Source organism: Siphateles boraxobius, unplaced genomic scaffold, assembly GCF_051911475.1.
Source record: "Siphateles boraxobius isolate OS27281-9 unplaced genomic scaffold, OSU_SipBor_1 16, whole genome shotgun sequence".
NCBI classification, from domain to species: Eukaryota; Metazoa; Chordata; class Actinopteri; order Cypriniformes; family Leuciscidae; genus Siphateles; species Siphateles boraxobius.
The window spans coordinates 19,435,475-19,459,370 of NW_027508766.1; the positions used below are offsets into that span (position 1 = coordinate 19,435,475).

Consider the following 23,896-nt stretch of genomic DNA (forward strand, 5'->3'; position numbering starts at 1 on the left):
AATGCACTAGATCGCTGGCCAATCAGAGCACACTGCACTTTTCAGAACAATGAGTTTTGTAAAAATCGCGTTTCAGAAAGGCGGGGCATAGAGGAGCAACTTGCACTATTCAGTTCGAGGTAGATTATGAGATGTAATCCTTCACCATCAGCATTAACAAGAGTATGTCCATCGACAAACCGATGTGTATTTTTCTAATTTATTGCGGTGAACGTGGGAACTGTATCAATAACGGTGCACATCAGCTGAGCTCTAGCGTGAATGACTGATGTAACAAACGTCGGTAAAACAAATCTTGCTCCATCCTTTAGCCTATCTTTACTCAAAGTAGTAAAAACGACAGACAATCTGATAATAGTCATTACTAGATGCAGTTTTAAATAATTGTGGTGGGTGGCCCACAGCTGCTTAGCAGAACTATTTCAGTAAGACAGTAATAACTTGATTTAACCAGTTAACAGGAGACCTGCACAATATAAAACAACACTAAGTATTTTAGATCAGTAATTATGTTACATCTATACCTCTATATATCTATATCTATATATATATACACACCAATAATTAGTCACTTATAATATATACATCAATAATTAGTCACTTACAGGTTGTGATTCTGGGCGTGCATTACAGAAATATCCTAACTTTAGAATCCTATCTTTTCTGTTTGGTAATCATAGCAATTTCAGTTAAGACTAGGGCTGAAACCATAGACAGTAAAAGAAATGGACACAGCGACCCCGTTGATTTCAACGGAGAGAGTTGAAGCCAAACATGGGCACTCACTTCCTGATAGCCAAGCGTTCTGCGCAGGCTCAAACTGAGCTTGATGACGTAGATGTCACGTGAGCAACCTGACTGACAGTTGTAAATCTTCTAGTAGCTGTGCCAAGGATATTTGAAGTGTATTAACAGTAGCATTATGAGCAGAACACATGGGTATGCAGTATGAACAATATAGACAGATATGTGCAGTTTAATAACAGTAACATTTTAAGAGTAGTGTGGGTGTGTGTGGTTGACCCTGTCAAAGCAGCCCCATGGACGTGGTTATAATAATTAATTTAATATAACATATTACGCTATATAATTACAATATGACATGATAAAAGAAGTGGCTAAAATCGACTTTAAAATAGCCTACTTTAGGATTGTAATCGTTTCAGTAGCCTATCTGCAGTTCTAGTAATTTTAGTTAGTTAGTTTAGTTTATTTTGAACATGTTTATGTATATATCTATTAGATTTAAATATTTGGCTAGTACACACACACACACACACATAATACAAACAAACATAACAGATAAATAAATGCATGTAGGCTACAGCACAATCTTCCAAAATGATTAAAAATGATTCAAATATAGGCACATATGCAAATAATTTTTTCCCTTCTTTTTCGTTTCTTTCTACATCAAACAGAATAATAACCCATCCAAAAAATACTTCTTAGTATGAGCCCAGGAACCATATAATAATGTCCCCTCGAGTCATTTTCGTATCCATTCAATATTACATGACCATATAATATTCCAATATATAAAGAATTGTGAGCTAGGTGTAAAATCATGTAGTTTTGGCTAATAAATCACGGTCACAAACACTTGAACAAAACCGTTTTTCTTTATTTCACGTTATGTAGGCATTTTGTTCATCTTCAAGCGTAGATGTGTAAATAAATAAAGGAACAACGTTAACCGCGATAGACATTGAGATGTTTTTTTTCTTCTTCCATTGCCTGTATAATTTCCTGATAATTAATTTCCCCATCCCCCGTAGGTGTAGTAGTAGATAAATAATTTAAAGTTCGTGGATAAATGTTACTTCATATGTATTCACTTGCCACATATCGAATTATTTCCAATTCCTCAAAAACGTGGTTTAAATATTTTGTCGCGTTGCTTTTATGGACTCTATCTATGCCATGGGCTGACTTTAGACAGTAAAAGACTGCCTGCGAGACTGTGCGAGCTTCTCCTCCTGTCTATACGGTAATGTCTCTATTGTGCGACATAAAGTCGCGTGGTTATGACGCAATTTTTAGCCTATTTTTACAAGAATGGCTTCTACGGGGCCATAACGTAAGATACAAAGTAATGGAGCCTTTTATACATTGTCGTGTTTCTTTAGAAATAAATAATGGACAAATGGAGTCTTTGGACACCTCAGATGTAAAGTTATTCGCTTCAAAGTGACGCCAAAATGAATGGGAGTCAATGGGATGCTAACAGCAGGTGATAGCCAGCTACAATGGCGGCCCCCGGAGGCAGCTTCAACTTCCGGCTGATGGATTACCCCCTTGGCTGAAACGATTCCTCGAGTTACTCCATTACAAAAATTCATCGAGGCAAAAACTCTGCCTCGAAGCCTCGTTAAATTCCTATGACGAGCACTATACGCGCGGCGGAGGGATTTGATTGTTTCACACGGACCGTTTATTCACACGGACCTGTTCAGGAAGCATATATTTTGAATTTAGTTGGCGCGATGGCGGAGAATAAATATGTAAATAAACGGCAGAAATTGTCTAATGTGTGGGATCATTACACACTTAATTCACTTAATACACTTAACTCGCTGAAACAAGGTAACGTAGTCTAAGCCTATTGATGTTCGCTGATTTTAATCCCATACTGAATTTGTAGCGTTGTCGGCAGAGCTGCCAACTGTCGAGTTTAGCTTGGCGTGAGAATTCTCCAACGGGGTGCGGGGGGGGGGGGGGGGGGGGGGGGGGGGTGGGGGGGGGTGTACTGTCTGCCAGAGGTGGGAGTAAGTCACACATGTGCAAGTCACAAGCAAGTCTCAAGTCTTAACCTTCGAGTCTCAAGCAAGTCCAAGTAAATTTTTTATAAAGGCAAGTCAAGTCACTGCCTTATGTCAAGCAAGTCAAGTCAAGTCGTAGCTTGGGTCACAAGTCACTGGCAAGTCATACAAACGTTTGACAATTTCACTGAATTTATATATTAAAATAAGTTAAAACTGCAGAAGTTGTGGACTATGGTTTTATTTGCAACTTTATTTTTTTTTAATATATGCATTTCCACATATAGCTGAGTGGTTACTACAATAAAAATCTAAATGTAACTGAAATTAGGCCAACATTAAAGCATGAAAAAATAAATATGCCTCAAACATTGCAGAAGACCATTAAAAGGTATTAAACCATTCACAATTCAAGTATAATTCATATGCGACCAAAGGCATTCTTCAAACTGGCATTAATACAAGTTATATATTTTTAATTATGAAGTTAAAACCGCCAATAGGTGTCGCCAAATTAGCGTTATATTAATGTACGAGTCATAGAAGCATTCGTTTAACTTATGTTCAAAACGGCAGATTCGTTCTGGAACTAAGCAACTAGGTCACTGAATCACAAATACGCATAACTCTTTCTGTGGCTTGTTTGGAACTATTGTCATTGGAGAAATCGAGCAAAAACAGAAAATATTTGGAATATTAGGCTATGTCTAAATGTCACATCAAATATTCACTCTTTGTTTACTGAACTGTTTTATAAAATCATTATCACATTTGCAATCGCGTCAATATTCTGTAAATATTTTTTTTTAATATCATATGTTATAATTATGAAAATAACTCATACTAGGGCATTTTTTTCCACCACATTTTGAATTGTGGGTGCAATATTAATTCTGCTGGCATTTTGATAACATCTAATAGATGTAACCCCTGATAACATCTAACCCTGCTTTAAGAGAAACATAAAACACGACAAAACATTAACAGTTTTCTATGTTGTTTTTTGTCATTGGAAAGAACGACATATTTGGCTTTAAAGCATTATTTAAAAAGAAATGTGGCAAATGTTATACAAAACATATGACATAATTTATTATCATTTGAAAATTGACAACATTAAGCTACATTTGAAAACATAATTGTGTATAAAGAGTGATGCTGTTTTGACCAATATTCTCGATTTAAAGATAGTCAAGTTAACTATAACAAACAGGTTAAACAAGCCATAGCTTACTTTTAGACGTGGTGAATGAAGTTCGACTGTTCGAGGGTGTGATGGTCGTCCGATATCCCTTGCCAGTTATTATGCGTACAGCAAATCTTCTTGTATGAATATAGTCAATTTCTAGTGTTTACATCCAAAAAGAAACGATGCTGGGAGATGTTTTTGTATTTAGCGCGCTCACCGCGATGTATGTTTTTTCTGGGCTTGTGCAGTGTCACGCAATCGCGCAAAATCTGATGACTGGCGTCAATGGTTCCGTTACTTTCATTTTGTTCATCAATTGATGTTGCGATGATAAATGTATATCAAGTCATTCTCGAGTCATACAGTTCAAGTCAAGTCTCAAGTCATTGGATCTCAAGTCAAAGTCAAGTCGAGTCATTTTCTTAATTTAGTCAAGCAAGTCTCAAGTCCTTAAATTTGCGACTCGAGTCTGACTCGAGTCAAGTCATGTGACTCGAGTGCCCCATCTCTGCTGTCTGCACACGCAGCAAGGTCTCTCACTCGCTTACGTCTCTGCCGTGCACGCGCGCGGTTTGAAGGACAATATCGGTCTCGCATGCACGCTCGCTCTAGATAGATTACGGGATATTTTAATTAATTTGCAGTATAACTAGTCGATCACGAGTGGCTCAACAGGTAGATATATAGATAAACTCATCTTTCAGGCATTTGACTGACCGGGTTGACACTTCAGCGTGAGAAATCGGGGGTGTGGCGTGAGAATTGGGTCAATTGCGTGAGTCTCACGCTCAATGCATGAGAGTTGGCAGCCCTGATGTCGTGATGCGGTTTGACTAGATATGATTTTTAGCTTTGATGACATTTTTAAGTAGTAAACCTAACTATCATGTTCAATTGCAAGAGAGTATAGCCTAAAAAAAGAACCCCTTCACACACACACACCAGTCAGACCAATTGCAGCAATGCATCACATATGCTTAAACTTTTATGTAGCCACGCAACAATAATTTCAGCATGCATTCACTGTAAACACCGGGACGTGATGGAGGAACAAATATTGTATTGCAGTCTTTGCGAGACCTTGTTTGTATTTCACGTCTGTCAAACAGTTACAGACAACAACAAAAAATTAAAGTCCCCAGCCTGTTGGTTTTTAATAAAGATTGAGTACTCATTTTTCAGTTAAAACGCACGGAACAAAAAGTGCGTCAGCTTTTACTGCCTGTTCAATAAGTCACGTTACAGCTCTTCTTCAGCGTTAAACTACCAGAATACACAAATATGCTTAGATGCTCAGAGTGGTTATATTATAACATCTTAAAGGAAAATTCACATATGAGATAGCTTTATAACTTGCATACTATATAACTTATAGTATATAACAGCTTTAACTGAAATAGACACAAGTTTAATATAACTATTCTGTTAAAACACACACAAAAAAATATCCGATTACTCGATTAAGCGATCGATTAAGTGCTAGATTAATCGATTACAAAAAGAATCGATAGCTGCAGCCCTAGTTAAGACCTCATTTAGGACAAAAGCTACTACAAAATTACATTTCTAAAGTGCATAATCTTATCCTAAATACGGATGGGAAAATGGGTATAACAGAAGCATCCTAAAAGTCTTAACTTATTAATTTTAAAATTATTTGAAAGCCAAATGTAAAAATCACATAATAATAGCCCTGTCTGAGAATGACGTCACATTTATTAATGATACAAGATGAAGAACAGCGATGTTTGATGGTGGAAAGACTTTGTGAACACCTAAATGATGTGCTGCACTTTGATGATAAAACTGACAAATTACACTCCTGTGAAATAAAATCAGAATCATAAAGAGCTTTATTGCCAAGTGTGCTTGCACACACAAGGAATCTGTTTTGGTGCTGAGGCTTCCAGTGGACTATACAAATACAACAAGAAACATAATACTACTAATTATAAGAATAAAGAATAAAAATAAAAATATATGAGAATAAAAAGTATCACAGTTAGGTTTAGTCAGAATAGACATTTCCAGATTTACAGATTATGAACATATTTACAGTGTTTTGAATATTATAATAAATAAATCTAAATATAAGTATAAGTATCATCTGAGTTGTAGGATATTGGACTAAACAGTGGGAGTATTGCACTTAGAGGCATATGCCTTGGGAGGTGTGTTAACTGTTCAGGAGGGAAATGGCCTGTAGGAAGAAACTGTTCCTGTGCCGAGATGTTCTTGTGGCCAGTGATCTAAGTCTCCGTCTTGACGGTAACCGTTCAAACAGGTGGTGACCAGGGTGAGTGGAGTCTGTGATGATTTTACCTGCTCTCTTCCTCACTCTGGAAGAGTACAGGTCCTGGAGGGATGGCAGGGGGGCACCAATGATCCGCTCCGCAGTCCGGACTGTCCGTTGTAGTCTCCTGATGTCTGATTTGGTAGCTGAACCAAACCAGACAGTGATGGATGTGCATAAGACAGACTCGATGACGGCTGAGTCAGCAGCTCCTGTGGCAAGTTGAACTTCCTCAGCTGGCAAAGGAAGTACAGTCTCTGCTGGGCTTTTTTTACAATGGAGTCAATGTGATTGTCCCACTTCAGATCCTGAGAGATGGTAGTGCCCAGGAACCTGAATGACTCCACTGCTTCCACAGTGCTGTTCATGATGGTGAGTGGGGGGAGTGCTGAGCTGTTCCTCCTGAAGTCCACGATCATCTCCACTGTTTTGAGCGTGTTCAGCTCAAGGTTGTTGTAACTGCACCAGACAGCCAGCTGTTCAACCTCCAGTCTGTAAGCAGACTCGTCACCGTTCCGGATGAGACCGATGACAGTGGTGTCGTCGGCAAATTTCAGGAGCTTGACAGAGGGGTCTTTAGAAGTGCAGTCATTAGTGTACAGGGAGAAGAGCAGTGGGGAGAGAACGCACCCTTGATGGGTGCCAGTGCTGGTGGTGAGAGTCCTGGATGTGTGTTTCCCCAGTTTCACTCGCTGCTGCCGGTCCGTCAGGAAGCTGGAGATCCACTGACAGATCGAGGATGGTATGGAGAGCTGGGTCAGTTTGGCTGTGAGAAGATCAGGTATGATGGTATTGAAGGCTGAACTGAAGTCCACAAAGAGGATCCTTGCATAAGTCCCAGGTCTGTCGAGATGTTGCAGGATATAATGCAGTCCCATGTTGACTGCATCATCCACAGACCTGTTTGCTCTGTAAGCAAACTGAAAGGGATCCAGCAGGGGTCCAGTGATGTCCTTCAGGTGGGCCAACACCATTCTTTCAAACGACTTCATGACCACAGACGTGAGAGCGACAGGTCTGTAGTCATTAAGTCCAGTGATTTGGGGTTTTTTGGGGACCGGAATGATAGTGGAGCGTTTGAAGCAGCAGGGAACTTCACACTGCTCCAATGATCTATTGAAGATCTGCGTGAAGACCGGGGCCAGTTGGTCAGCACAGGCTTTTAAACCAGCAGATGAGATGCCGTCTGGGCCTGAGGCTTTCCTAGTCTTCTGTTTTTTGAAGACTCGGCTCACGTCCTGCACACAGACCTTAAGCTCAGGTTGGATGGCAGGAGGTGCAGGAGGTGATGGTGAATGTGTGAAGTGCAGGTTAGAGCCGGTGTGTGGTGTGAATGAGGGCTTTTCAAACCTGCAATAAAATGAATTTAAATCGTCAGCCAGGTGTTGATTGTCCACAGATCGGGGGGATCGTGACTTGTAGTTGGTGATGTTCCTCAGGCCATTCCAGGCTGATAATGGGTCGTTGGATGAAAACTGTTTTTTCAGTTTTCAGAGTAGCTTCTTTTAGCAACTCTGATCTCCTTTGTCAGTCTGTTTCTGGCCTGGTTATACAAGATTTTATCCCCACTTCTGTAAGCATCCTCTTTGGCATGTCGAAGGTGTTTGAGTTCCCCAGTAAACCATGGTTTATCATTAGAGAATGATAAGAATGTCCTGGTAAGAATGCATGTATCCTCACAGAAACTTATATATGATGTTACAGTATCTGTGAGCTCATCCAGATCGGTGGTAGCAGCTTCAAAAATAGTCCAATCAGTGCAATCAAAGCAGGCCTGTAGATCCTGCTCTGCTTCATTGGTCCATCTTTTAACAGTCCTTAACACAGGTTTAGCTGATTTCAGTTTCTGCCTGTAGGTCGGAATAAGATGAACCAAACAGTGATCAGAGAGCCCTAAAGCTGCTCGTCAAACGGAGTGATACGCATTCCTTATTGTGGTGTAACAGTGGGCCAGTATATTACTGTCTCTGGTGGGTATTTTGGTAGTTCACGGGAAAGATTTGCTTTGTTAAAATCCCCAATAATTATAAGAAGAGAGTCCGGGTGCCTTTGTTCCGTTTCAGATATTTGTTCAGCCAGCTGTTGTAGCGCTCACGCACGCGTCTGGAGGGATGTAAACATTCACGAGAATGAAAGAGGAAAACTCCCGTGGCGAGTAGAAAGGTTTGCAATTAATGAAATGGGTCTCTAAGTTAGGAGAGCATATCTTGTTCAGTGTTGTTATATCTGAACACCAATTTTCGTTAATGTAGAAACACAATCCACCACCTCTCGTTTTCCCCGTTAGCTCCGCGATGCGATCCGCTCGGAACAGCTGGAAGCCCGGCAGATGTATTGCGTTGTCCGGTATGGCTTCACTCAGCCAGGTTTCAGTGAAGCACAGAGCAGCAGAGTTAGAAAAATCCTTGTTAATCCTTGTGAGCAGAAGTAGTTCGTCCATTTTGTTAGGAAGGGATCGGAGGTTCGCAAGATGAATGCTGGGGAGTGCAGTGCGCAGGCCGCGCTCGCGGAGTTTAACCAGCGCGCCGGCACGCTTCCCGCGTTTGCGTCTGACCGCGCGTTTTAACAACAATGCTGCACCTCCGACGAGAATGTCCAGCAAAACGTCTGAATAATCAATAACTGTATAGTTTTCTGGTGTGTTTCCTAGGGCATAAAAAAAAAAAAAAAGTTTGGTTCCGGTTGGTTGTCAGTTGAGGTCATGGGTCGGTAGGGACTTTTTTTTTTTTTTGGTCCAGTGGCAGCAAGTGATAGAAAGGAAATTATTCATATTATTTTTTTAGTTTTTATTTACAGTAGCGATGGAAAAGCTACTCTATTTTTTCATAACATAGCCTACCTATATGTACTCTACCACCTTGTGTGTCCCAGCATGTTACACACACACACGCTGATTTTAAATGTGTGCGCGGGGGCAAACGGGACATCAGACGTCTCGTGAGTTCAGTGTTGGAGAGATCAGTTGTTTTAACCATTCATTAAAACGAATCGGTTCAAATGAGTCATTAGTTTGCGAATTGGACGTGTCATTATCGGACGAGTGCGCGTTGTGTGATTATCCCTGGCGGTTAGGACATCCCACAAGATTTTTGTCATCATCACAGAAAACATTTCATCACTGGATAGTTTTTTCTTTTATTTAAAGTGTGGTTTATATGTCAGCCGAATGTGTGGAACGCTTTGCAGAGAAGATAAGGCAACGTATTTTAGCACAATTCCAACCCAGTGGTAATTCAGGAAAAAACTAATCTCCGAATGCTCCACATGAAACTTTAGACTTCCGACCATGCCATCGTGACGATTTATTTTCATTAATATGTGCGAGGGAGATAGAGCAAGACAGTGCTTAGTTTTGAGACTGTGAAGCCTATACTTTCGCCTGGCTCCGCAGAGAGAGTGCGCGCGCGCGACCGGGGCTCTCTCTCTATCTCTGCTCGTTCAGTTCATGCGCCCTGTCACGAGCGCAGCAGTGCATCTACATGACAACAACGATGTGTGAACGCCCGTGGCTGCCTCGTTTGTTCGCATTGCTGGAGGACAACAAGCTATACAAATACGGTGCTGTACAAAAACATAAATTATAGTTCGCCTCAAAGTTTTTTATTTGTGTATTTATTTCATTTGCATTATTTCTTCCCCAAGCTCATAAAATAAATTTGGGTCGCACATAAATTGACAGGGTCGGTCGGAAACCGGAACCAAACAAATTTTTTTCTAATGCCCAATGTCCAGTAGTTCGTCTTTGGTGAAACTGATAGGAAAATAATGACTAAACACAGGACAAACGAACAAAAATAACACAATAGCTGGAGAGTTCCACACCGAGGCAGCCATCTGCGGCGCCATCTTGCAAATATATATATTTTTTATAACAGGATTAGGCTTTGCCTTTTCTACCAAGCTTATCAACTTCATTTAATGAAAAGCACCACTGTGGCGAGCAGGACGAGGCAGAGGGCCATGAGAGAACGGCACGAGGCCGGTGGCGTGATTTATAAGCGACACCTGCACGACGCACCGGTCTGTATCTCTCACGGAAGAGCATCTGAAGCGTAAAAGGAGGAGCTACGAGAGAGGACCAGGCCTGAAATATTTATGTTATGTTTTGTTTACTTTATGTATGTGTAGCAGTCGGCTGTGAGCGGCTGCCGCCTTTACTTTCGTTTTGTGTTTATTTATTTTATGATTATTAAAGTTGTTAAATGTTCGCCGGTTCCCACCTCCTCCTTCCCACAACAACATATCTTCGCTACAATCGTTTCTTCATTTTAATCTTTAGCGTTTCTCCGTTTTACTTCACAGCAGCTCTTTGCGTGTCCTAGATTACATAGTAACAGAACTGAGAGTTGAATACCGAACTCGATGGAGGGGTTTAAGATTTTCAAGTTGGTCCAAGGAGCAAGTTGGTCCAAAAAAACTGGGTACTAACCTATCTTTCTAGAGCAAGTGTTTTGCGAGTCCCAAATTGAACTCCGAGATTTGAGAAGCAGTCGTCAGTAAAATGAAGGGAACACAGCAAAAGTTTGCAATTATATTGCTGTGATGTCGTGTTAAAGATAAATTTTAACCAGCTGATTCTTCACAGCCTCATCAATTACTGAAAATACATAATCTGAAAATACAGCGGAGAGCACAGAGTCTTGGTATTGACGATATATACACACAAATGAGCTACAGCAAGATGTCCTGTCCACACAGAACATAGGCGGGCATTATGCAAATGTAGTAAGTCGTGATGTAGTAACTTCGCGAAAATAGATTCGAACTCCAAACGACTCGTTTGAGAGGGTTCAGTCGACTCAGTCTACAGTAAACTAACTTTATTTATGATGCATTTTCAGCTTTACAACTATGCAGACTGTTTACATTCACATACAGCTACATTAAAGGGATAGTTCACCCAAAAATGAAAATTACCCCATGATTTACCCACCCTCAAGCCATCCTAGGTGTATATGACATTCTTCTTTCACAAATACAATCGGAGTTATATTAAATATGTCCTGGCTCCTCCAAGCTTTACAATGGCAGTGAATGGCCTTATATTTTTCAATCAAAGTGCATCCATCCATGATAAAAGTGCTCCACACAGCTCTGGGGGGTTAATAAAGGCCTTATGAAGTGAAGCGATGCGTTAGTGTAAGAAAAATATCCATATTTAAAACTTTGACTAAAATATCTAGCTTCTGGAAGACATTTTTTTATATAACTCCAATTGTATTTGTCTGAAAAAGTGTCATATACACCTAGGATGACTTGAGGGTGAGTAAATCATCAATCAAATTCTCATTTTTGGGTGAACCAACCCTTCTCACTGCATGAAAGGTAATTTTCAAAAATCCATAATAGGGGCACTTTAAAAAATGTCTCACATGCATACCTATGGAATAACTAATATGTGTTATCTGAGAACATGATTATATTAAAAGAAAATATTTTTTTTCATTATTTTTGTTTCAGATTTGCTAAATAGTAATGGTGAGGTTAATCCTTAATTTACTTCGTATAGAGATTACTGTTTGCTTGTGAAACGCATCTCATCTAAATTGCAACACATTGTGAACACATCACCATTATAACTCAATTGTTGGGCAGATTCCAAAACTTTTCATTGGAGGCATTTATAATTTTGGATTATAAATGTAACAATTTTTACATTAGAAAGTGTCTCGCTCAAAATGTAGCTGTTACCCAAAAGCACTTGAAATGGAAACAAATCTTTTCTATAGCCTACCCTTTATTGATAAAATATGTTCAGAGACTAATAAGTTTTGCCCAAAAAGATAAAAGAAGTTAATGTCAAAATATTGCATTGATTTTGTCCTTGCTATGGGTGGGTGATCTGATCATTTTAAATTGTGATCAATCTTAAAGACGTCCACAATCTAAATTTCAAGAGAATCGTAGAGATTGTGTTCTTTTTTCTCCTTGGCGTGTCTCTATCATGTGTCTCATGCGTGGTGACGCATTTGAAAAACAATTCAACAGGGCTGTGTGTGATGAATAAAATTTTAGTTTCGGCGTAGACTTTGGCTTCCAACTATTGTGCAATAAGATAAAATTATTATTGTGCCATACCTATAATTTAAAGCGGTGTGCTTTCACCCCTACTTAAAAACTTAACATCCAAATCAGTCACATCATGCAACGTGACTATCATAAAATGCAGTCTACTGCGGGACATGCTTTGTTTTAAAAAGAGTTATTAAGAAAAGCGCATTAAACTGTTAAAGAGACTGATCCTCATGCGCTTTGTGCGCACGCTGCAAGACAGAGCAAAACACGGACGAGCAAAGTATAGTTGGGGTTTTACGTGCCTAAACGGTCAAATATACACAAAAAATGTCAAAATGTCTGTCTTGGCGAGTATTTGCAGTTATGTCTTAGTTAGGAAAGAAATCGGATGTGTCATATTAGATCCATGCATTCAGTCTTAAAGCATAATGCAAAACCTGTGCAGTCTGTGTCATTAATGTTAAACAAAAGACAAAATCACTCACTGCTCTTGAGTGAAGAACTTAAGTTTTATTAAGAATCAATGTATATTTAATTCATACAGTGAAAACTATGCAGTGTCTTACAGTTGAACTAAGGGTTTCATGACTGTTTTGACAACTGACTGTTTAATGCCGAACAATCAACTGTGAACTGTGTTTTAAATTGTGCAAATATAAGTCCATAGGCTTGTATCAGTCTGGATATTCTCGATTGTACATCTCAAAATTGGGAAGATTGCAATTAAGATCATGAATTGTGATTGTTCGTTATAAAATCGTGATATGAAATTTTGGGAAGATCGTCCACCCCTACTCCTTACCATGCTTTTCTTTATAAATTAAAATAAATTCTTTATAAATTCTCACCACAATTCTCTTTTTGCAACCTTGAACCTGAAACTCTCACACCTTTATTTTGTAACTAACTATTCTAAAGATTTTTGGAAGCGAATATCTACGATAAACTTTAGTCTTATTTCAAATAATTTGCAAATAGGGGTGGGAATCTCTAGGCACCTCACGATTCGATTACGATTCAGAGGCCTGCGATTCGATTCAAAAGCGATTATCGATTATCTGAATCTTTTGTGTGTGCGTGTGTGTGTGTGTGTGAATATAAATACTTTGCTTTAAAAGTACAAAGTAATGACCCATAAAGAATTAACGTACAATATATTTTATTAACATTGCAAAGAACCAACAGGAAAATAAATGTGTGCCTGAACTAGCAGCATACTTGTAGTAAATTAATAATATAACAACAACAGGTGTTCTGACGATTCATGCTACCCATTGAGATGTGCTACTTACTGGTGCATGTGCAGACTCATTTTTCTTCTGCTTACCACGCCCATAAATCTATGCATCCTTGCTGTGGATACTTGTAGGAAACTTTGACAGGTCAAAGATGAATATTTGATGATAATTTTTACTTTTCACACCGTTTTAAAAATAAAAACAGTACATTATACTGTACTCTTAACTTCGAATTTTATTATAATTTTATTTCATATAATAATATCATTTTTACTTGTTATATCAAATGTGATAATTGCCAGTTCATTTAAAATATCCAAATATGCTCCCCATACACTTACCCTGATTAAAATGAAATAACGATGTTATAATATTGTGAGATTTACACCATTATGGAAACAATAGAGAATGAATCAACATTATCTATGATCGATTCGCGTTTGGGTAGCATTTTTCGACAAGGCAGCAGAAATCGTCTGAACACCGGTACAGCCCAGAGCCATAGAGAGAAACGGCTCTGGTACAGCCGAGTGTTTTTCCTCCTCTGGGTGGAAACGTGTCATATGGCTTCTCATATTTGTCGTGTTGCCGAAATATTTTAGTTTTATTCTACAAAGCTTACAACTAGTGTGGCTCTTGTCCAGCTCCTTTCCCCCTTCAACTTCATAGAAGCCAAAATATTTCCACACGTCAGCTTTTAACGAGGAGGGTGTTTGGATTTCGCGCTCAGCCATCGCGTCTCTGTTATGTGCGCACGCCACAGACAGACGGTCCGGGCACTGCACTTCCACGCTGCAGAGTTCCGTCTTTTGCGTTCCGTCTATATTACGTCATTATAAATAGGCTACATATCTAAAAAAAAATTTTTTTTTTTTTTGAAAATCGATTTTTGACATTTGTGAATCGATTCAGAATCGTCCACGTCCGCATCGCGATGCATCTAAGAATCGATTTTTTCCCCCACCCCTATTTGCAAAAATATATCACTATGATCCTCTTCTTGGATTGTTATACTGGTTCTCCTACAATTGACAACACATTAAAGTTAATAATTCTCCATGGGAAGTTTGATTTACATAAAGCTAAGGTAATGTCTGTTAAAAGCTCTTTTGACTTAAAAATATGCTATGACTCATTGAATGTGTAAGACTGGAAAAACTGGAAGGACTTTAAGAGAGAGCCACTCTCTGAGAAAACAAAGGAAATTAACATTTGAACTCCCCCTCATGCACTATTGAGATGAAGGTCTCACCACCCTCTTCCTAATCTACATTTCTCTCCCCCATTCTTCATCCTGGCAGAGATCTCCCAAACTCACACAAGAATCTAAATGGTTTAATGTGAATGATTATCATTGAGCTTTATACATGTTTGATATTATTTTAAATGTCTCATTCCCAAAGAAGTAAACCAAAAGGTAATAAAGTTCTTAGGAAGTTTAGAAATATCTTCCACACTGGAGGGTGTGTCTTTGAGTTAACACCTTCTGACAATTTGACTGAATGCTAATTTTCCACTGCTAGCAAATGGTGACTTGCAGGTAAATTTCCACTGTGGATGATGTTTAGATTTGAAATGAGGTCTGGGTATATAATGAAACGCAGCGAGAGCTCGGGGCCTTTTCTGTGTCTGAGATCGGCCCGTGAGGCTGAGACTTGCGAGACTCTCAGCCTCACGCATTTCTTGTCAGGTAAACTTTTTCCTCTTTATTCTAGAGCATTTGATGTTTGCATTGATTATCTTTGAATTGGTTATGAAATTGTAATGATATTGTAATGATACATTTACCTGATTTATTTATTTGATTATTCTAATTGAATTTGACAATTTTTTCATTCAAGAAGTTTAAAAAGAATAGTAAAACATTTGCTCATATTTAATGATGCACAGATATCATTAAAACCTTTTTCATTTATGGAGTCAGATGAAATAACGAGTTAATACATACGAGAAAATGTATTGTATTTAACCAAAAATACTTTGCCGTGAGAAAAGACTTGTAACACGCAGAGACCTTCACCGCTAATACGAATACCGCCATTGGATCGAGTTAGACGGCCTTACAAATGCTATTACAAGAAAGTAAAGAATTAAAACATTCCTTATTCTGAAAAAATTGCAGAATGTAATGCTGTCCTTGTATGAAACAAGAAAAATAATATAAATGGTTTAAGACCAAAAAAATTCTTTTGAAAACATGAAAGATTTGTTACATGTATCCCCCATGTCTGTTGATTGTTAAATGTTTTTGTTTCTTGAAATGTAATATAAAAAAAGGGAGAAAAGGAAGAATCCCGGAAAAAAAAAACGAGTGGATCAGGTAGTCCGAGGTGGTGTGATTGAGTGGAGGACAAATTTGCATATTAAAAGGATTATACACCCAAAAATTTAAATTTGGTCATCATTTACTTGCTCTATCCTAAACAGTATGTGAGATTAAAATAAGTGTCCCCTAAAGCATAGTATTTTGAAAAGAGTATGCCAGAAGTCCCCAGATGGTCTACTATTTCCGGTCGATTTTTCGAAGTGTGGATCCGTGCTCACTATAACGGTTTATATTGCCCACAACCCATTGCGATTTGGAGGATTCCGTTCAGAACTACAAACACAAGTAAAAAGTCTTTAGATAAAGGGGTTTAAGTGACTAATAATCAACATTTAATCTGATTAAAATATGTATGTAAGGTTAACTTATCCGTGTTATATTTCATCTGCAACAACAATGTGAACTTTTCTAAAGAACCGTTTGGCTATTAACTTTTAAACGCATCGATATGTATAAATACCCTTTTCTCAGAATATCAGAAACAGATCTTTATTTTCTTTTAGTGCAAGGAAATATTTGGTATCTGCAACCTTTTTACCACAATTGGATTATGGAGATCTACTTTATATGAATGACCCGGGCCAGTACATTATTATTATTATTATTTTATTTTATTTATACCGTTTATCATAGCGGTTTACGTTACATTACTGGTTATAGTTAAAGCACATTATTGCACTTTATATGATAAACCTGAATTGACATCTTTGTATACTCGAAGAAGTTTTAATTGGCATTGTTTTATTTATTATGTATTATTTATCTATTTGTGGTCTAATACCATCTTACTTGTCTCTCTGTGTTTCTAATACAAATGTTTGCTACAATCTTCTTTCTAATGATTTGTTATATCTTAAAAGTTCCTCGGGTTCGAACAGAGCTAGGAAAAAAAAGCCTATACATATAATGCTTCAGGTTGGAATACTTTACAAAACATCTAAAGCTGACTATGCTTCCATCAAAAAACAAGTTTAAGTTACTTTTAACAGATTATGTGTTTTATCCTTTGGTAAATTGCTGTTGTGATACTAAATTGTATTTTACTGTTTTGATGATGTGTATTTGTATGTTTATGTTATTGTAGCTGCTTTCTTGGCCAGGTCACTCTTGTATAGGGCTGGGTATCGTGTTCGGTACTTTTTAGGTACCGACCGAATGTCTTGTTTTTCGCATTGACGTCATATAGAGACTAGATGCCCTATTGGCCACTGTGGCGCAAGAAATGTGGCCCCCATCTTAAACCGGTCATACTCCTATTTGCGTTGCATAGCAGCAGTAGATGGCAGAGCACTGTGCAGCATATTCCTGCTCAAATCGGCAGACCGTCACTCGGGGATTACTTTTCACAAGTAAGATTTAACATTTAACATTACCGTACTATTGGTTGTATTTTGTGAACAAAATATTCAATGTGTCCTGTATCGTAGCTATGTGTATGACCTTTGCAGCAAAAAAACCCGCGTGAAAATCAGTTCGGTATTCAGTGAGATATGATTAATTAAATGAGCTGGCAGCTCATTGCACCTGCCAAACAGATTACACTGAGCGGAGCAGCTGACCGGTTTAAGATGGTGGCCCCACGGCTCGTCTGCGCCAATAGGCAGTAGCGGTCGATAGGGCGTCTATCTATATGATGTCTATGGTTTTTCGGTACCAAATTTCGGTACCTAAGGGGTTAATCTCGTCAACGTCAGTGAAACAATAAGCATGCAGCATGATTGGCTGTGGCGGAAAAACACTAGTTTACGCGGCTGCCCAGAGACGTGCCTCCTCGTACGTGAGGCTGTAGTGTGTGTGTGTGTGTGTGTGTGTGTGTATATATAATGGCGCATTTCCACTGGATGGTACGGCTCGGTACGGCTCAGTACGGTTCAGCGCGGCGCGGCTCGGTTCGCTTTAACTCGGTTGATTTTCCACTGCAGTTAGTACCGCTTCAAAGTGGGTGGGATTATGACTGATCGTTATAGTTTATCCGCTCCTCAGCAACCAACAAGAGGAACGTCTGCGCTTCTCGTCCACTGACCACGGTTCAGCCATTTCTTTTTTGGAAGTTTTTTTTCTTCAAGCAAGTCAAGCAAGTAGTTTTAAAACAGGTGCTACAGCGGTGGCTGTTACTGGCTGTTTAAATCTAGGGGGTTTGATGTCTCGCAAATACAATGACGCTGGTAGTGACCATTCTGTCTGTCTGACCAATCTGTGATCTACAGTGCTCCACGTCACATTTTAGTATCGGTACGGTACGCTTGGAACCTCAACAGGGGTGGTACCATTTAAAGCGAGCCGAAGCTACCCGTACCGTACCATGCAGTGGAAAAGCGCCACAAGTGAGCCGTGCCGAACCGAACCGTACCATGCAGTGGATGGTACGGTACGGCTCGGCAACCTTTGACGCTTTTCCACTGCATGGTACGGCACGGCTCGGCTCACTTGTGGCGCTTTTCAACTGCATGGTACGGTACAGTGCGGCTCGCTTCGGCTCGCTTTAAATGGTACCACCTCTGTTGAGGTTCCAAGCGTACCGTACCGATAGTAAAATGTGACGTGTAGCACTGTAGATCACTGACTGGTCAGAGAGACAGAATCGTCACTACCAGCGTCATTGTATTTGCGAGACAAAAAAACCCGCTAGATTTAAATAGCCGGTAACAGCCACCGCTGTAGCACCTTTTTTAAAACTACTTGCTTGACTTGCTTGAAGAAAAAAAACTTCCAAAAAAGAAATGGTTAAATCATGGTCAGTGGACGAGAAGCGCAGACGTTCCTCTTGTTGGTTGCCGAGGAGCGGATAAACTATAACGATCAGTCATAATCCCACCCACTTTGAAGCGGTACTAACTGCAGTGGAAAAGCAACCGAGCTTAAACGAACCGAGCCGTGCCGAGTCGTATCACGCAGTGGAAAAGCGCCAAAAGCGTGCCGTACTGAACCGAACCGTACCCTACCATGCAGTGGAAAAGCGCCATAACGTCCCAACCCAGATAGATATGTGGAATATGTGGAAATTATCAAAAGTGTACCAGACTCGATGCCAGAAGCACGCAATGCAATATTTTCAACAAGATAATTGCTGCCAAGATCCGGCAACACGATAAATCTGATAAGGCACTTAAAAGCGCACAGAGTAGAAAGTTTATCCGTCTTCGACTGCAAGAACTGGAGCACGGCACAAATAAGCGAAACACAGTGTATAGGATACTTGCCTCAGTCACAGACATGAGAAATAGTCCTAAAGACGGTCAAAATATGTCCACTTTTAAACGAAACAATTAGAAATTAATAGTTTGCTTATGTAATCCATATAGGCGCGCACATGTTCAATTCTGCAGGAATGACGAGTCAGCATCGCCATATTCATCTTTGCAGCCAACACACTCAGTAAACACTTGTTTATTAATAAACAATTCAAATATCTATTTGCTATTGTTTCCCGACACATCCATAATCATCAGGCTACTTTTGCCAGTGCTTTGCGGCAAGCTTTATGTGTGCTGAGTGTGAGGCATATATCCCGCACCCCAGTAGCCTATATTTAATTCAATTCACATTTATTTGTATAGCATTTTTCACAATACATATCGTTTCAAAGCAGCTTTACAGAAAATGCATTGTGCTAAATTACAATTTAGAGTGATCTGTTATCAGAGTTGACTGTGTGTAATGCATTTCAATTAATTTTCATTCAGTTTCATTGTTAAACAATGCATTAAGGCAGAAACAATGAGCTCATTGGAGTAAAGAATACATGTTGTTAAATGATTAGGAAACAGAAAACTTTAGCATTGGTGCTTTTTTACAGACTCAAAATATGAGTGTAAAAAAAGTCAACAAACTGAAAAAACAAAAGTTTTTTTTAGGTAATGTTATATTGTTAAAACTGGTATCGAAAAAAGTATCGTTCAGGAACCAGTATCGAAATCAAGGTATTGGTATCGAAAATTTTGTTACGATACCCAGCCCTACTCTTGTAAAAGAGATTTTTATCTCAATGAGTTTTTAACCAGGTTACATAAAGACTGACTGACTGAATGAATGGAGGAGAGTCTCAGCATGAAAGACCCGTGACTAGCAGATCAACATGCTACTGCATTTCTCTCCAATACAATAGTAGGTAATTAAATGTGGAGGATTTTATATTTGACAAGATTATTGACGGATCCGTTTACGCAACAGGATGCGTGCAAGTAAGCGATAGAGAGCAACCGTTAAAGACGCTATTTTATGACGTGAGAGTGTGTCCCAAAGTGTGTCTACTCTTCTAATACAACTAGGGCTGCAACAACTAATCGATAAAATCGATTATAATCGATTATGAAAATCGTTGTCAACGAATGTCATTATCGATTAGTTGGTCCGCTTACGTCACGGGGAGCGTTTACTGGTACGCACACACACGCAAGGTCTCTCTCCCTCAGGCGCTCTGCCGAGCGCGCGCGCTACACGGTTTGGAGCAGTCTCTTCTGTCTCGCATGCGCGCTCTTGCTCGCGCGCTCTAGATTTCGGGAGTTTGAACTAATTCGCGGGCATCAGGGAGCCGCAATCAATATGCGGGAGACTCCCGGGACTTCCGGGATGTCTGTATTTTGTCTCGAGCATCAGGTTGTGCAATCAGTTCGCTCGCAACGTAAGTGATGGATTAAAATAGCGCTACCGCAGAGATAGGTTAAATTAAAACGGTGTTTACAAAGTGAAGCATTAAATACAAAGGCAGTTAATAACAGCAGCAGTAAAATATTGTTTTTTAGTCACTGTACTCAGTGGTTTTCAGCGAATGCTTGTGCACTAATGCATAATTTCTCCTGTCCTTTACTCAAGCCTGTTAGCTTGCTGGGTAACGTTACCTCCATTCCGTTCTCTTTTTATAGCATTTGTCTACTAAGTTTTAATTGTTTTTCAAACGCGATCTACTGCGGCTCTACATTCATACGATTGTTTTCAGTCTTTCTATATTTATTTAATCAATTTATCCTTATATTATATTCTTTTATATATTATATATATAATATATATTATATTTTTTATCCTTATATTCCTTATATATAATTAATTTTAAATAAAAATTAAATGAATTATATATTTTAGATGTTTTTAGTTTGTTTTTAGTTCAGATATTCACATCTGAACAACATGTCTGTGTAAATTTGTTTTAACAAAAATTGTGTTAAAACATAATATGTTGGATATCATTTTTTTAACAATAATCATGTTTGTCAACTTGCCATCAGCAATTATCATTAAAAACAATGCAAATATTGATATTAGTAAAACTCAATGTGTGGCTTTTGCACTTTTTAAAGTACACTTTTACACATAAATACCCTGATTTACGGTTTTATTTAGTTATAATAAAAAAAAAATCTAATTTAATTTCTATCCGATTAATCGATTAATCGAAAAAATAATCGTCCGATTAATCGATTATCAAAATAATCGTTAGTTGCAGCCCTAAATACAACTATATTTTTAAGATTTTAACCCAGAAGAGGTGAAGGAATTGAGAATGAATTATCTTACCTTTCAAAGTCTCCCTAAAGTGAAAGAAATCCATTTTAAAATTATAAATGGCATATACCCATCTAAAGAATTCCTGAAATCTAAATTTAATACCGGAGAAAACTCTTGTCAATTTTGTGAAACTGATATTGAAACCACAGAACATATTATTTATTATTGTAATCATTCAAAGTTGTTTTGGTCTCAATTGTACAGTAAACTGTCATGTATTATTATGTGTAAACCCCCTTGAATACAAACAAATCAAATTTGGTGTGAAAAACTGTTCACAGTACTACTTGGTTAATAATCTTTTTGAACTTACTAAATACTTCATTCATAAATGCAGATTTTTGAAAAAAAAACTCATTTCTTCATTTTACTAATGAACTTAAAGCTTTTGCTGTTTCACTTTGCACCCTTTCAAATAAGAAAGCTTCTACAGTAGACACTTTTTTCAATGAGCTAAAGCTCATTTTAGCTCCTTTACCCCTTTCAAGGACTTACTTTTACATAAACGTAATTCATTTATTTATTTTATTATTATTTTATTTACTTTTTTGTCTTCTTGATTGTATATTTGATTTGAGACCTCATCAGACCTGTTTGTTCAATACCCATTTTGTCTGTAAAATTGAATTTCAATTAATAAAAAATAAAATAAAAACTCTTCTAATACACACTCAAAAGTATGTACTTTTTCTTCACAAAAAGAGTAGGCCTACGTAATTTTAGGGCGTAGTATGAGTAAGTTAGGTGAATTGAGCCGCAGCATAAGATACTTTGAAGAATGTTGGTAATCAGCCAGTTGACGGTAGCCATTGACTTCATTGGTTACTATGGCCTGGAAGTCAATAGCTACCATCAACTCTTTCATAAAGTGAACTATTCCTTTAATGACTCGGCGTAAATTAAACGAAGCAAGGGTGTAGTTACATTCAAGTAATTTTAAGGCACGAAGAAATAATTTTCACAGTTTTATTGACTGCAAGGAGACTTTGAAAGAGGATGAGAAGCAACACAGCAGTCTAGATTCCATGTCCATTCTTACTTTCTTTCTTTTTTTACCTGTCCGAAGAAGATCTGTGGACTGAAGCATCTCGTCTCTTCTCAAAGGTGCTGGTGAACTGCTCAAAGCAAGCATTGATAGAACTTACAACATCAGGCGGAGGAGTTTCGAGGAACAGCTCTGAGTGCGGGTCCAAGTCGATCAAATCGCTAACGTGCGCCACAATCGGTACGATCTGCTGTTTGTTCGGCGACTCAATTTGCGTTCTGACGTCTTCGCTTCTTAGAGCCATGGTTATTTAATTTAATACTATAACGTTATATGACATTAGAATTGTCATGTATTCGTAGACTTGGGTGATATCGATAATTTTTGCACCTCTAACGGGCGCTTATGAGGCTCGGGCTGTAGGCTAAAAGGTTAAGCCTGCACAAAAAAGGAAATCATGTATCAGACAGCGTTTGCCTCTATGCCAGACATATCCACATGTGTTAATATCTAATATGGCGGGCGCCATGTAGTTCCGCCCAGGAAATACCATAGACAGTAAAAGAAATGGACACAGCGACCCCCTTGATTTCAACGGAGAGAATTGAAGCCCAACAGAAGCACTCACTTCCTGATAGCCAAGCGTACTGCGCAGGCTCAAACAGAGCTTGACGACGTAGATGTGACGTGAGCAACCTGACTGACAGTTGTAAATCTTCTAGTAGCTGTGCCAATCTGAATAATCTGATTTATGAATAATCTATCTTGCAGAGACGGGGAAGCGTGACCTGGAGCAACTTTTGGTAAGTATTCTGATTAATTATTTTGTCATTTTGCTTAATATTTATTTATTTTTAAATGTAACGCCAGTTCGCCATATTAAGTTAATGCATAATATTAAGAAGTTATGTAAAATGATATTCAAGAACTTGTGTATATGTAAGGAGATAACATACTAGGCAAAGGCTAATTATTGCTAACTAAATTATATTTAAGATTAGTAATTAAACTTAAACAGCTAATGTAAGTCAAATGTAAGTTAAATGAGTCATATTTATTTAACTGCCCAGGGAGCGAATATTTTAAATACAGTGGCGCAGCCAGAGGGGGGTCCGGGGTGGCACTGGACACCCCTGACATGCGATTGGCCACCCCGGGTGCCACCCCAAAATTTTATTTGCTACTGGCAGTTGCTGATGCTGATTTTTTTTAAAATTACGTTCGCCGGCAGCGCGGCTCGCGTAGTTTTCAAACGGACGAGCAGAGGACGAGAGACGGTTGCAAGATACCGAACTTCACCGAATAAGAAAACATCATATTTGAAGTAAGCTTTTAAGGTTTAGCATCAGGGTGGTTTGCTCCCAATAGCCTACATTAGGCCTAATACACGCATATACAGTACCTTGCCGTGTGTAGCCTACGTTACAGTATACAAATGTTCTTGCTAATGTGAGGATAGGAGATCAAAACGCAGGCAAAGAAGAGCAGAAACAAGCGATATCATAATGCGATCACTATAGGACTATGAAGCTTTATGGGTGTAGGTTGTTGATGGACTCGATCTACTGTGTTTTGATCATCATTAT

At 38.7% G+C, this 23,896-nt stretch overlaps 1 protein-coding gene across 1 annotated transcript in view; it reads right to left on the reverse strand.

The window, feature by feature from the left end:
- pho (phoenix) overlaps positions 1-22,932 on the reverse strand; it is a 46,547-nt gene extending 23,615 nt beyond the window's left edge. Inside the window, exon 1 of the mRNA XM_077231901.1 lies at positions 22,382-22,932. Coding sequence (XP_077088016.1) covers positions 22,382-22,614 — 233 coding nt within the window. The 5' untranslated portion in view covers positions 22,615-22,932. The remainder of the gene's footprint in view (positions 1-22,381) is intronic.
- Positions 22,933-23,896: the final 964 nt, after the last annotated feature.